Source organism: Alexandromys fortis, unplaced genomic scaffold (assembly GCF_014885135.2).
Source record: "Alexandromys fortis isolate MF-2015 unplaced genomic scaffold, M_Fortis_MF-2015_v1.1 scaffold_394, whole genome shotgun sequence".
Lineage (NCBI taxonomy): Eukaryota > Metazoa > Chordata > Mammalia > Rodentia > Cricetidae > Alexandromys > Alexandromys fortis.
The window spans coordinates 54,052-68,043 of NW_026068271.1; the positions used below are offsets into that span (position 1 = coordinate 54,052).

Below are 13,992 nucleotides of genomic sequence, written 5' to 3' on the forward strand. Positions count from 1 at the left end.
AGATCTTCACCAACCCCGCAACTGACAAAGGTCTGATCTCCAAAATATATAAAGAACTCAAGAAACTAGACTGTAAAAGGCTAATCAACCCAATTATAAAATGGGGCACTGAGCTGAACAGAGATCTCTCAACAGAAGAAGTTCAAATGGCCAAAAGACACCTAAGGTCATGCTCAACTTCCTTAGCGATCAGGGAAATGCAAATCAAGACAACTTTAAGATACCATACGTATAATTCCAGTAGCACAGACTATGAAAGCAACAATAAATAAATGGGACCTCCTGAAACTGAGAAGCTTCTGTAAAGCGTGGACACTGTCATTAAGACAAAAAGGGGAACCTACTGAATGGGAGAAGATCTTCACCAACCCCACATCAGACAAAGGACTGATCTCCAAAATAAATAAAGAACTCAAGAAACAAGGCATTAAAATTCTAAATAACCCAATTAAAAGATGGGATCCTGAAATGAACAGAGAATAATATAAATATTCTGGGGTAACTCTAACCAAGCAAGTGAAAGGCTTGTGCAATAAAAACTTCAAGTCTTTGAAGAAAGAATTGGAGAAGATGGAAAGATCTCCTATGCAGATGAATCAGTAGAATTAGCATAGTAAAAACAACCATCCTTCCAAATGAAATCTACAGATTCAATCCTATCCCCACTAAAATTCCAAGGAAATTTGTCATAGATCTTTAAAGACAGTTCTCAGCCTCATAGAGAAACACACACATACATAACAAAAACAACAACATACAGGATTGCTAACAATTCTGAACAATAAAAGAATTTCTTGAGGTCTCACCATTTTTTATTTCAACTTTTACTACAGAGCTGTAGGAGTTTTACAGCATGATATTGTCATAAAAGACATATTGATCAATGAAATCAAATTGAAGACTAAGACATAAATCACATACTTATGTGTAAGGTTTCCATACCCCGATATTAAGTCTCTCTGCTGACACAGTAACCCAATCAAGCCAAATTAATAAGACCAAGTTTAATAAGCAAAGCATATTAACTCCCTGGTGATTCTTGGGGAACGAATGCAGGAGAGAAATCTCATGGCAGGTTAGGGTCCAGGTCTTAAATATCCTGTAGGGTTGGTTTTGAGCATCTCAGGGGGAGGAGCCAGCCTCAGAAGCTCAGAAGCTGGGTTTGGACCGGAAGGATGAGAGCTGAAGTGAGCTTCAATAAAGAAGCAAGAAAAAACTGAAAATCACGGACAGCAGCCTCAACAAATGGTGCTAGTCAAGTTGGATAGCTGAATGTAGAAGGATGCAAATAGATCCATACTATCCTGCACAAAACTCAACTTGAAATGGATCAAAATCCTCAACATAAAACCACTGGTGGCACGCGCCTTTAATAACAGCACTCAGTGGGCAGAGGCAGGTGGATCTCTATGAGTTCAAGGCCAGACTGGTAATCAAGTGAGTTCCAGGACAGCCAAGATTGTTTCACAGAGAACCCTGTCTTCAAAAATGAAAAACAAACCCAAATAAATAAATAAACCCAGATACACTGAAACTAACAGAAAAGAAAGTGGGGAGCAGCCTTGATCTCATTGGTACAGATGCCAACTTCCTGAACAGAGCACCAATAGCACAACAGTTCGTAAATGGGATCTCATGAAACTGCAAAGCTTTGGCAAGGCAAAGGACACCATCATTTGGACAAAGTTGCAGCCTATAGAAAAGGAAAGATTTTTTTTTTAGCGATTCACATCCAGTACAGGATTAATATCTAAATTATATATCAAACTCAAGAAATTAGATTTAAAAAAATGAAACCTAATTTAAAATGGGGTAGAGATATAAACAGAATTCTCAATGGAATAAATTCAAATGAATAAGAAACACTTAATGTTAAATACACTTAACCATCAGGGAAATGTAAATCAAATTGACTTTGAGAGTCTATCTTTACCTATCAGAATGACAAAGATCAGTAACACAGTGACAGCTCATGCTGTCGAGAATGTGGAGCAAGGGGAACACTTCTTCATTGCTGCTAGGAGTACAAATGTACACAGTCACTATGGAAATCAGTGTGGCAGTTCCCCAGAAAGTTAGGAATCGATCTACTTCTAGACCCAACTATACCAATCTTAGACATATACCCAAAGAACACTTAATCCTACCGCACAAACACTTGCTCAAACATGTTCATTGTTACTCTATTTATAGTAGCCAGAATTGGAAATAAACTACATGTTCCTCAACAGAAAGATAAAGAAGATGTGATACATTTATACAAAGTATTATTAGAATGTTTTTTAAAAGGGCATCATGAAATGTTCAGGCAAATGAGTGGAACTAGAAAAAAATCCTGAGTGAGGCAACCCAGACCCAGAAAGATAAACAGGGTTTGTAGTCACATATATTTAGATATTAGACATAAAATAAATGATAACCAATCTACAATCCATAGACCCAGAAGGGTTATATACAGACAAGAGGACTAGGAGGAAGACATGGATGTTTCTGGGAGAGAAAAATAGAATAGAGTTCATGGGTAGACTAGAGGCATCAGAGGGGACAAGAATGGGAGAATCAGGTGGGAGGAGATTTGGCTTGAGAAATAGAATGTGAGGAGAGTCAGTTAGAATTGACAGATTGGGTGCTGGTGTAAAAACCTACTGTAGTAGAAACTTCCTAAACTATATGAAGACGATCTGAATGAATTTGATCTGATCAAATAAATGAGAGAGACATAGCTCCAACTGGTCAGATACTGTCAGTATACAAAGCTTCTAGTACCAGGATGGGTTACATTCAATTAATTGTTGGCCAAAGGGGTCCCATGGGGAACCACAAATAATCCAAGGCTGTTGTCAAGACAGTAGGTTGACTCCACAAACTGACAGCAAGGTCTATTGCTGAAGACAACACCCACATCGCACATTGAACTTGGAGATGTTGATTTTGTGCCTACTAGAAGATTCACCCCCAAATTCTAGTGTCATAGATATGGGAAGGTATTCTACAGGCTACTAAAAGAGAAGTATCTACATCAACCCAGGGACAAAACATTTGATGAACAATGCTGTCTTGTCTACCGGATATGCTAAGGCTGAATTGTGGCACATTGTAAGAGTAACTATTCAATCAGTGTCTGCTTTGAATATGTGACACTGTTTTGGTGGCCAAGAGCCAGAGACTAACTAGCTCAGAGACATAGGACAAAACCATATTCTATAAGGTCTGAAAAAAAAATAACAACAAAATGACCCCTGAAGATATTCTGCTACACTCATAGATCAGATCCCTCCTTATTAAGCCATTATCAGAGAAGCTTCCCCCTGCAGCAGATGGGAACAGATTCAGAGTGTCAGAGCCAGACATTTCACAGAGAGAGAAACCTTGGAACACAGAGCTCTAAATGGAATGTCTTTCTCAAAACCCTCCCCTAAGAGCTCAGAGCACCCAGAGGCAGAGGATGCAAAAAGAAGTTAAGAGTCAGAGGGGATGCAGGACACCAAGAGAACAAGACTCTGAACCAACTGAGCAAAGCTCATATGAACTCAGACTGAGGCAGCAGGCACAGGGCCTGCTCAGGTCTGCACCAGGTCCTCTGTGCTTATCTTAAAGCTTTCAGTTTAGTGTTTCCATGGATTCCTGAGTGTGCGGATGAGTGGGTCTCTGGTTCCAGTGCCTTCTCTTGGGCTCTACTCCTTCTGTTGGTTTGCACTGTACAGCTTCGATGTGATGGTTTTTGTTTAATCTGGTGTCTTGTTTGTTATATTTGGTTGTATCTCTTAGAAGCCTGTTCTTTCCTAATGAGAGACAGAAAGGAGTGGATCCAGGGGAGACTCTGAGGAGTAGAGGGAAGGGAAAACTGTAATCAGTATATATTATATGAGGAAAGAATCTATTCTTAATAAAAGAGGAAAAAGAACAATAGCAGAAGTCTAACAGGAAGAGGAACACTCTGGATGGCTTTGATGCAACTGAGAAAGAATTGACGGATTTTCATCACTGCAATTTCTATGGTGGGGAAACTGTCTTCTGCTCTTTTGAGGACTTATGTGGAAATTACTACATTGGCTTTAAAATTATCTTGGACATCCTGACCTGGGAATATCTGTGCTCCCATCATCTCTATTAATTAATCTGTTGTTTATTGTTGGCTGGGGCAGGAAAGACCTTGTGCATTTAATCCATTTTGTTCTCTGTGAACATCCTTCACACTCTTCTGTTAGGCATTTAGTCACACATAAAGACAAATATATTCACTCGTTTAAAAAGATTTTCCCCTAAAAATGAAATTGGAAAGAAAATTAATTGCTCGAGTTTAAAGGCTTTTAAATAGTTCTCCAAAATCCTCCTCAGTAGAATGCTCCTTAAGTCAATAGTCCCTCAGGGGCAGGAACCAGGTTGAAAGTGATGGTTCAGGCAAATTTGGCAGCCAGAATAGCAGTAAGTAATCATGAACCCAGTGGTGTATCTTGGAGGGTGAGCCTGCCCTCTAGTGTCTGGGAAAGGAAGCACAGGTCCCTCTCACCTATAGAGAAAGGCATAAAAGCTTCATTTTTCTTCAGAGCCCCATTGGCATCCAGGAAGTGGTCAGGATTGAAGGCATCTGGTTGTTCAAAGTACCGTGGGTCATGGAGAGCTGCACTCAGGATAGTGTACACTTCAGTGTTCTAGAAGACATTGTGAGAGGCAATGATATTAGCATACCTGGCTCCCATAGGCAGACATCCTTAGGGAACCACAGAATGCTGGGAAACCACAAACAGGCCGANATTCAGAGTGTCAGAGCCAGACATTTCACAGAGAGAGAAACCTTGGAACACAGAGCTCTAAATGGAATGTCTTTCTCAAAACCCTCCCCTCAGAGCTCAGAGCACCCAGAGGCAGAGGATGCAAAAAGAAGTTAAGAGTCAGAGGGGATGCAGGACACCAAGAGAACAAGACTCTGAACCAACTGAGCAAAGCTCATATGAACTCAGACTGAGGCAGCAGGCACAGGGCCTGCTCAGGTCTGCACCAGGTCCTCTGTGCTTATCTTAAAGCTTTCAGTTTAGTGTTTCCATGGATTCCTGAGTGTGCGGATGAGTGGGTCTCTGGTTCCAGTGCCTTCTCTTGGGCTCTACTCCTTCTGTTGGTTTGCACTGTACAGCTTCGATGTGATGGTTTTTGTTTAATCTGGTGTCTTGTTTGTTATATTTGGTTGTATCTCTTAGAAGCCTGTTCTTTCCTAATGAGAGACAGAAAGGAGTGGATCCAGGGGAGACTCTGAGGAGTAGAGGGAAGGGAAAACTGTAATCAGTATATATTATATGAGGAAAGAATCTATTCTTAATAAAAGAGGAAAAAGAACAATAGCAGAAGTCTAACAGGAAGAGGAACACTCTGGATGGCTTTGATGCAGAAAGAATTGACGGATTTTCATCACTGCAATTTCTATGGTGGGGAAACTGTCTTCTGCTCTTTTGAGGACTTATGTGGAAATTACTACATTGGCTTTAAAATTATCTTGGACATCCTGAACTGGGAATATCTGTGCTCCCATCATCTCTATTAATTAATCTGTTGTTTATTGTTGGCTGGGGCAGGAAAGACCTTGTGCATTTAATCCATTTTGTTCTCTGTGAACATCCTTCACACTCTTCTGTTAGGCATTTAGTCACACATAAAGACAAATATATTCACTCGTTTAAAAAGATTTTCCCCTAAAAATGAAATTGGAAAGAAAATTAATTGCTCGAGTTTAAAGGCTTTTAAATAGTTCTCCAAAATCCTCCTCAGTAGAATGCTCCTTAAGTCAATAGTCCCTCAGGGGCAGGAACCAGGTTGAAAGTGATGGTTCAGGCAAATTTGGCAGCCAGAATAGCAGTAAGTAATCATGAACCCAGTGGTGTATCTTGGAGGGTGAGCCTGCCCTCTAGTGTCTGGGAAAGGAAGCACAGGTCCCTCTCACCTATAGAGAAAGGCATAAAAGCTTCATTTTTCTTCAGAGCCCCATTGGCATCCAGGAAGTGGTCAGGATTGAAGGCATCTGGTTGTTCAAAGTACCGTGGGTCATGGAGAGCTGCACTCAGGATAGTGTACACTTCAGTGTTCTAGAAGACATTGTGAGAGGCAATGATATTAGCATACCTGGCTCCCATAGGCAGACATCCTTAGGGAACCACAGAATGCTGGGAAACCACAAACAGGCCGAGGGTGGTCACGGAAAGAGTGGAGGATGACCAAGGCATAGAGATGTGGAATCACAGCTGGTCTCACCTTGGGGAGTAGGTACCCTCGGAACAAAGTGTCTTTGGTGACTTTGTGCGGCACTCCAATTGGAACAAGATCTGCAAATCTCTGAATCTCGTGGATGACCGCATCAGTGTAAGGCATTTTGTTGCGGTCATCAAGGGTTGGTGGGCGGTGTGAGCCGATCACCTGATCGATCTCCTTTTGGACTTTCTCTGCACAGAAAGGGAGACAACATAGAATGTCCGTCCCTATACAGAAGCAATGCACAGCGACCCTGTTTTCTGTGAGCCAATAGCTTAGGAACAGTGCAGAGCCAGGAGACTCTGCTGAGAAAGACACAGAGCACTCTGGGCACGCACACCTGAGCTTCTCTCCAGCCATGCCAATGTTAGAGACTCTCTCCAAAGCTCCAGCCTTCCTCATAACAGAAAGAAAAGGAAAACACACAGCATAGGGCTTTTTTTTACCTATCAGTCTGAAGGAAGGCTGGAAAGAGATGGTAAGAATTCTCCATATTTGAAATATAATGATATAATCTGTGGTCCAGCATAACACACACACACACACATCTTTGAATGGAATTTATATTTTAAAATTCAGGGAGCTGGAGAGATATCTCAATGGTTAAGAGCACAAGTCGGTCATTCAGAGGACCGGGGTTCAATCCCTAGCACGCACAAGGCAACTCACACTGTGACTCCAGGTCCAGGGAATCCGACCCCCTCACACAGACATATATGCAGACAAAACAACAATGCACACTACTAAAAACAATTCTAAAAATCCAGACTAATAACCTGAGGCTATATCCTCAGGAATAAAAAAATAAATTAATCTATGTATAATTAAGTACTAAATATGAATACTTTGGTGAATATTTTAGCCAATAAAATGGCTCAGTCAGCAAATGCATTGATTTCCATTCTGACAGCCTGGCTTTGACATCAGAACCCGTGTGAATGTACAGGAGAGACCCAACTGCACAAAGTTGTCCTCCCACCTCCACACATGAACTGCAGCAGACAAAATCACAACATCACATAGATTTCAGATTCTTAGAATGTGAGTTGTAAGTCAGCCAAGCAATGGATGAGTTGGTTACTAAAGGAAAGATTGCTGGGTGAGTAAAATGAGCAAAGCAAAACTGGATGTCCATATTCCACTTCTCACTCACTGTATTAACCAATTAATGAGTCAACAAATGGTTCATAGACAAATAAATCAATGAGTCCAACTAACCAAAAATCAAGCAAATATGTAAATGAATAAATGAGAAAATATAGGAATAAACAGGTGGGTTGTTGCATGATGAATAAAGCACAGATAAATGAGTGAGTTATTAAATGGATACATGGAGGAATGGATGGACACATGAAGGGTGGATTCAAATGTCAGTTAGTAGGATTAAGGAATGACCAGTGAATCAATGATAGATAGCCCACTCAACTAGATCTGATCAAAGAATAAAACTCACAGGCTGATTCATCCAGATAAATGATTGAAATATGTGCCCTTAGGCGACACAGAGATGAAAGAATCAAGGATCAATAGTCTCTGGATATAGAGAAAATGGGCAGAGGAATACAGGAGAGGGTAAATAGTTGTGTAGCAGGGTGAATAATGGGTTGGATGGATAATAGATGGATGGGAAATGAACAGAATGGGTAAACAGATAAAGAGGTGGATGAAGAGAAAGACGAGTGAATAGAAGGATGTAAAGACAGAAGGAAAGAAGGAGGGAAGGATGGATGGATGGTTGAATGGATGGATGGAGGAATGGATGGATGGATGGATGGATGGATGGATGGATGGACACACAGAAGGATGAGTGGATCAACCATTAATTGATAGGTGGAAACAATGGAAAACAGGCCAGCTGAGTGTTCATTCATGCACCATCCACAGCAATGCCCTAGTTTAGAATTAGGCCAAAGCCTTCAGTGCTCCAGATATAAGAGGTCCATGGCTCTCTCATCCACACGAAATTCCCAGCCCATAGGGAGCTAGAAGATTCCACAACTGGCCATCTGTGGTTCACCTGCAACATGGGGGTATTTGAGCATGAGTAGGAAGCCATAGCGGAGCGTGGTGCTGCTGGTCTCGGTGCCAGCAAAGAAGAGAGACAGCACGGAGATCATGAGGTTCTGGTGATGGAACTCCGTGTGTTGGTTGGACTTCTCCTGGTTCCAGATGGGAGAGAGGAGGGTCAGGGGTGACTGGAGCCTTTCAGAAAGATGCACACACATCCTGGGAACTGTTCTTCTGTCTCACATTATATGAATCACATGGCATTTCTCAGTCCTTAATAATATTGCTTGATCTCTGTCTGTTCTGTCTTCTCTCTCTACTGTGCTCTCTGGTAGTTTAGCATGGTTTGTCTTCCATGCTCTTTCTTCTTCTGTGGTCTTTCCTGCTTTTTGTCCCTTGCCCTATTTCTTCCCCACCCTTCCTTCTCCCTATCACATTTTCTCTTCCTTTCATTTTCATCATTTGCCAGACACTTCTGCATCACACTCTCTCCATTTCCTGTCTCTCCTCCCCATCCTCTGCCCTCTTTTCCTCAGCTCATACCTTCAGCCTTCACTCTCAGCCATCCCCTCTCATTCACGCAGGACTTACCTTCTCCATGCGTATTAGGTAGGTATCGATGAAGTCTCTTGGATTGTTGGGGTCCAAGGTTGCCCTATGCTTCTCCACACTGTGGCCGATGTAGTCAAGGATTTCTTGAGCTTTTTTGAAGATTTGCTTGTGGGCACCAGGAAAGTACTTCAAGAAACCAGAGAAGAGCTCAAACACCTGCAAGAAAGAAGGACCCTGGAGGTTCTCTTGAGCTTTTAGATCACAGGAAGTGGAAGTGCTCTTAGTGTTCTATTGCTGCACCATACCCAGAGAAGAGATACCATAGCCAAGGCAACTCTTACAAAAAAAAGCATTTTTGAGGGCTTGCCTACAGTATCAGAAGTTAGTCTATTATCATCATGGCAGGAAGCAGACAGGCCTGGCATGTACCTGAGAGCTTTCATCGTGACATCCATGTAGACAGACAAGTGCCTAAGGACTGGCATAATGATGTATATGCAGAAGGGCATGTGTCTGTGAGCCTACATCATGATACCCATGCAGACAGGCATGGGCCGGAGAGATGACATCATGATATCCACGAAGAAAAGCATGTGTCTGATATCAACACCGTGGTATACAGACAGACTGATAAAACAAGAGAGACCACTGGCCTTGCATGGGATTTGGAAATTCAAAGTTCACCCCTAGCAACACATCTTCTCCAATGAGGACACAAAGCATAATCCTTGCAAACAGATCTTCAAGCATGCAAATACACTACTCTCTGTGGGCCAATATCACTCAAACCACCTCATACCCCTATGTGCCCATGTCAAAGGGATATGTGCACAAAATGCACACACAAATATACACATCTCTCTCATATGTATACACTTTACACGCATGCATGCTCTGAGCTTTCTCTCTAAACCTGCCTCTCACCCTGGCCTTGCACTCTGTGCCTCCATTTTCCTCTCCTCTGCTCTCTCTCCCAATCCCTGTGCTGAATTGTCATTGTGTGTTTTAATTTGCTTATGCATACAAGGTCCCATTCTTGCCTGAGTGGCCTTAAACTCAGTATAGCAAAGGATCACCCTGAATTTATCATCTTCCTGCCTCCACGTTCTGGAATTGCATGAGTGGTGTGCCACCACACCCAGGAAATGCAATGAGGACCTCATGCATGAAAACCAAGTCCTCTACCCTCAGAGTTACAGCTGCAGCACCCACATCACCATTTCGTGCAGGTGTGAATGACTCTGTATTTCTGCATTTACATCTCTGCCCTGCTCCCCACACTATCTCCCACCTGCTCGCAACCTCTTTGCCTCTCGAAGTTGTCTCTGTCTTCCTTCAGCCCTAAGAGACTCCTTTTTTTACCCACCTAGCATTGTCTTCTTTCCACTGTCTTGGATGCTCCTCTCTTCCCACCTACTGACCTGGCTGGAGAATGAGCTGATGAGTGAGAAGGTCTGATAGAACAGGTCCAGCAGGCGCAGGAACTGGCGGTCTTTGTAATCAAAGCGCTGTCCAAAGACAATGGAGCAGATGATGTTAGCTGTGATGCACTGGAAGAGGAAGGTGGGGTCCAAGAGTGCACCTGGAGGAGGATGCAGGACAAGAGACAGGGGATATAGAACCAGGGAACATTTGCCTTCGGCCCCATCTCTGTAAAGCTGAACCCCTCCCTCACCGCTCAATGAACAGGAACAGCTGCTACCACATTTGCACATAAGATGCCCATATGAGTCTGCACTCAGAGATGCACGAAACCTTTTATTTAACTCCCCTCAGTAGTATAGAGATTATGAGGTACTATTCTTATATATAGAAGGGGAGGTACCTTCACCAAGGGAACTCAGCTAATCATGACTGGAGTTAGGATGCTGGGACCGAGAGGTGGAGTGTGTGTAGTCAGTCTCCACACTGCTCCTCCTCCTAGGACAGCATCCTGACTCTGAACTGATAACTAACTCTCCCTGGAGGGAATGGTGCAGAGAAGGGTTCAGGGATGGCTGTGTGAATTTCCAAGTCCCGCACAGTCCATGCGCATCCTCCAGTCTTCCTCCATCCCTCCCTACTCTGACTATTTCCATCCCTTCTCTGTCTTTCTCCATCCCTTCTCTGACTTCCTCCATCCCGTCTCTGACTTCCTCCATCCCTTCTCTGATTTCCTCCATCTTTCCTTTCTCTTCTGAGCTCTGTGGTGTTCCAGAAGCCATCAGCCCCTGCTGCTTTGTGTGCCAGGATCAGTCATGGACCCTGGTGGTTAGAGAGCTTTTGTCAGTCTAACAGTATTGGGGCCACTGTTGCCCTTCACCCTGGGCTGGCTTGTCTGTGGTCTCTGATCCTGTGTGGATCCTTCCCTGGGGCTCAAGAGCTTCACTCTCAGCCTTGGGGCTCACTTCTTTTCCTCTGGGTCCTTCCATCTCTCACTTCTTTTTCCAGTTCATTCTTCTCAGCCTCTGCAACTTTCTTCCCTCCCCCTCAGCACTGACATCTCAGATCTCCTGAGAAAGGTCAATAAAAGATGAAAATACCCTGTGTAAAGAAGTGGAGGTGCAAACAATGGTCTTGTCACCGATGTGCCCTTGATATATCAAACCTTAAATTGCCCAGGGTTCTTTTGAGTTCTGCCAAAGTCAAACTCTCATGAGCCTCTGTGTCCACTCTGCTCACCAGCACATTCACAAGGAAGAAAACACAGTTCCCTGCTTAGACCATGTCTGCAGGTCCTCCTGCTCCCTTCCCTTGGATCTAGATTCCACATTTGTCTTTGATAAGACCGTGAGGGTAGAAGGCAGGGATAGGGAGCAACTACAATGGTTGAGTCAAAGTGGCTTTGAACTCTATGTGCAATAGAAGAGGACCTTGGAACTCTCAGCCTCCTGACTTTACCGCTGATGTGCAGGGATTACAAACATGCAGGACCATGCCCACTCATATGGTGCTAGAAGCTCTACAACCAGCCAAAGCCACATTGTAAGACAGGACCTGAAAACATAGACAGGACTGGCCTTGAACATATGACCATCTTGCCTCACCTTTGGAGCTTGGAGAGGACTAGTGTGCACCAGTCATATTTAGATGACAGAAAATTAAATCACAGATTGATTTTCTGAAGAGAATTGACCACTATGGTCAGTGCATATTTCTGAGTTATTTTAGACACAATATGTCTGACAATCCTATCCCTGCCCTTGTTTTCCCACCTCTGCCCTTATCTTATTCTCCCCAAACATTGTGTGTCTGTCTGTTGTCTGTCTGTATGTCTGTTTTTCTAAACTCTTTCTCTTTCTTAGGCTATGCACTCAGGTCCCTGTGTCACCGTCTTCCTTTCTGTCCATTCTCTGGGGCTCACCCTGGGATTTCCGCAGCTCCTCCACCAGATATCGGGCCTCCTCCTGAATCCGCTCCTCCACACTCCTCTTCCCCATCCCAAAGTCTCTCATGGTGGACAGAGAGAATCGTCGAAGGGTCTTCCAGCGTTCCCCATTGGCAAAGATGACACCTAAGAACATAGGCAAAACTTGATGGGTTACAACAGAAGGTCAAATAGCCTGAGTCCGTCCCCACAGCTCAGGCTCCACTTCTCACACAACTTCCTGGACCACATCCTCCACTCCATCCGGTCCCATGTCTCACCATATCCCTGCACAACTGGCTCAACCACAGCCACTGTCCCCCGGCCAGAAAAAGCCTCAGCTTGGTCCACCAGAGCCTCCCTTATGGCCTCTGTCCCACACAGCATGACCACGGGCCTCGGTCCCAGGTGCACTGTGAACACGTCTCCGTATTTTTCTCGAAGCTGCCAAGGATAATCATACCAGGATTGTGGTTAGTCAGTGCAGACATTGTTACACTGTGAAACACACAATGATTAGTAAATAGGTACCCCTCCCCTGGCCACCCTTGCCTTTGAGGACCTAGGAGGTGAAGGGTTAATTCACCAGACATTTAGGGTCTGCACTGATTGGTTGGATTTCCTAATCAGTACACCAGCACTGTAGTACAAAGACAGGGCAACACTTGTTTATAATCCTGGAACTAAACTAGGGGGACAGAGACCAGAGAATCAATAGTTATCCTTGGCTACACATCCAAATTGAAGACAACTTTAGCTGCATATGACCCTATCAAAAAAAAAGGATAGATATAGATATGGATGGAGATAAACATGTAGTTACGTGCCCATAGTCTTCAGACTGGCTGTTTATCTCTGGACTCTCAATCAAGAACCATGCTTTCTGTCACCAAGGCTGCCCAATGCCTCCTGACAACATTCACTGAGAACGGCCCTGACCCACCCACTGGGTTACGTGGGAAGGAAAGTGATAGTCACCTAGTAGTGGTCCTGAATGTGAGTCATGACTGCAGTATGGACACTTGGAAAAATGCCTGGCCATGCAACCATCAGGGCATCTACAGGGAACTGGTCCCAGGAACATGACAACCCTGCAGTGCTGAGAGCCCTTGAGGCGCATGGTGAGGAGTTTGCAAACAACACCCCCTTCTTCTTGTAACCTTTCCTCTCTCTAGATTGCACTGCAGCTAATAGAAATGAAAGGCCATGAAAACGGTCAGTGCCCAGTGTTGTTTGGGGACAATGCCAAGATAAAGCTCTATACATGTTGGATGTTGACGTGTTTGTGTTTTTAGGTGGGGGTCACACTACTGATTCTTATGCAACAATGAACTAAGAATTCTCAGACGAGATCAACAATGTAGATGAAATTTAACCAACTCAATGTTGACACAAAAGCAAGCTTTGATTCCATCTGCTGCACATAACTGATGTTGAAACCCAGGTGTGGTTGATGGTATGTCAGGATAGTGGGAAGGCAGTGACTACAAGGGGCTGAGACAGGAACCAGTCTTGATGTTAGCTGGTCTGCACATCAATGATAAGAATCTGTTCTCCTTTCAAATTTATTGAGGTGTGCTTGTTGAGAGATGACCCACTTCAATCATATCTTATCTCAAAATTTAATAGTTGGAGCTGGAGAGGTGGCTCAGTGGTTAAGAGAACTGTCTTTATTGCAGAGTTTAGTCCCAACTCCCATGTCAGATAGCTAACACCTGCCTGTAATGCCAGCTTCGTGGGATTTGACGTCCTCTAGCTTCTTCAGATATCAGACACACAAACACACACAAAATGATGATGATGAAAATAGATAGAGGGTGGGTGGATGGGTGGATGGATGGATGGATGGA

At 43.7% G+C, this 13,992-nt stretch overlaps 1 protein-coding gene across 1 annotated transcript in view; it reads right to left on the bottom strand.

The window, feature by feature from the left end:
• LOC126494580 (cytochrome P450 2B2-like) overlaps positions 1-13,992 on the bottom strand; it is a 54,865-nt gene that overhangs the window by 31,009 nt on the left and 9,864 nt on the right. The window contains exons 3-5 of the mRNA XM_050132012.1: positions 12,424-12,586; positions 12,140-12,289; positions 10,218-10,378 (exon numbers count right to left, since the gene is read on the bottom strand). Coding sequence (XP_049987969.1) covers positions 10,218-10,378; positions 12,140-12,289; positions 12,424-12,586 — 474 coding nt within the window. The remainder of the gene's footprint in view (positions 1-10,217; positions 10,379-12,139; positions 12,290-12,423; positions 12,587-13,992) is intronic.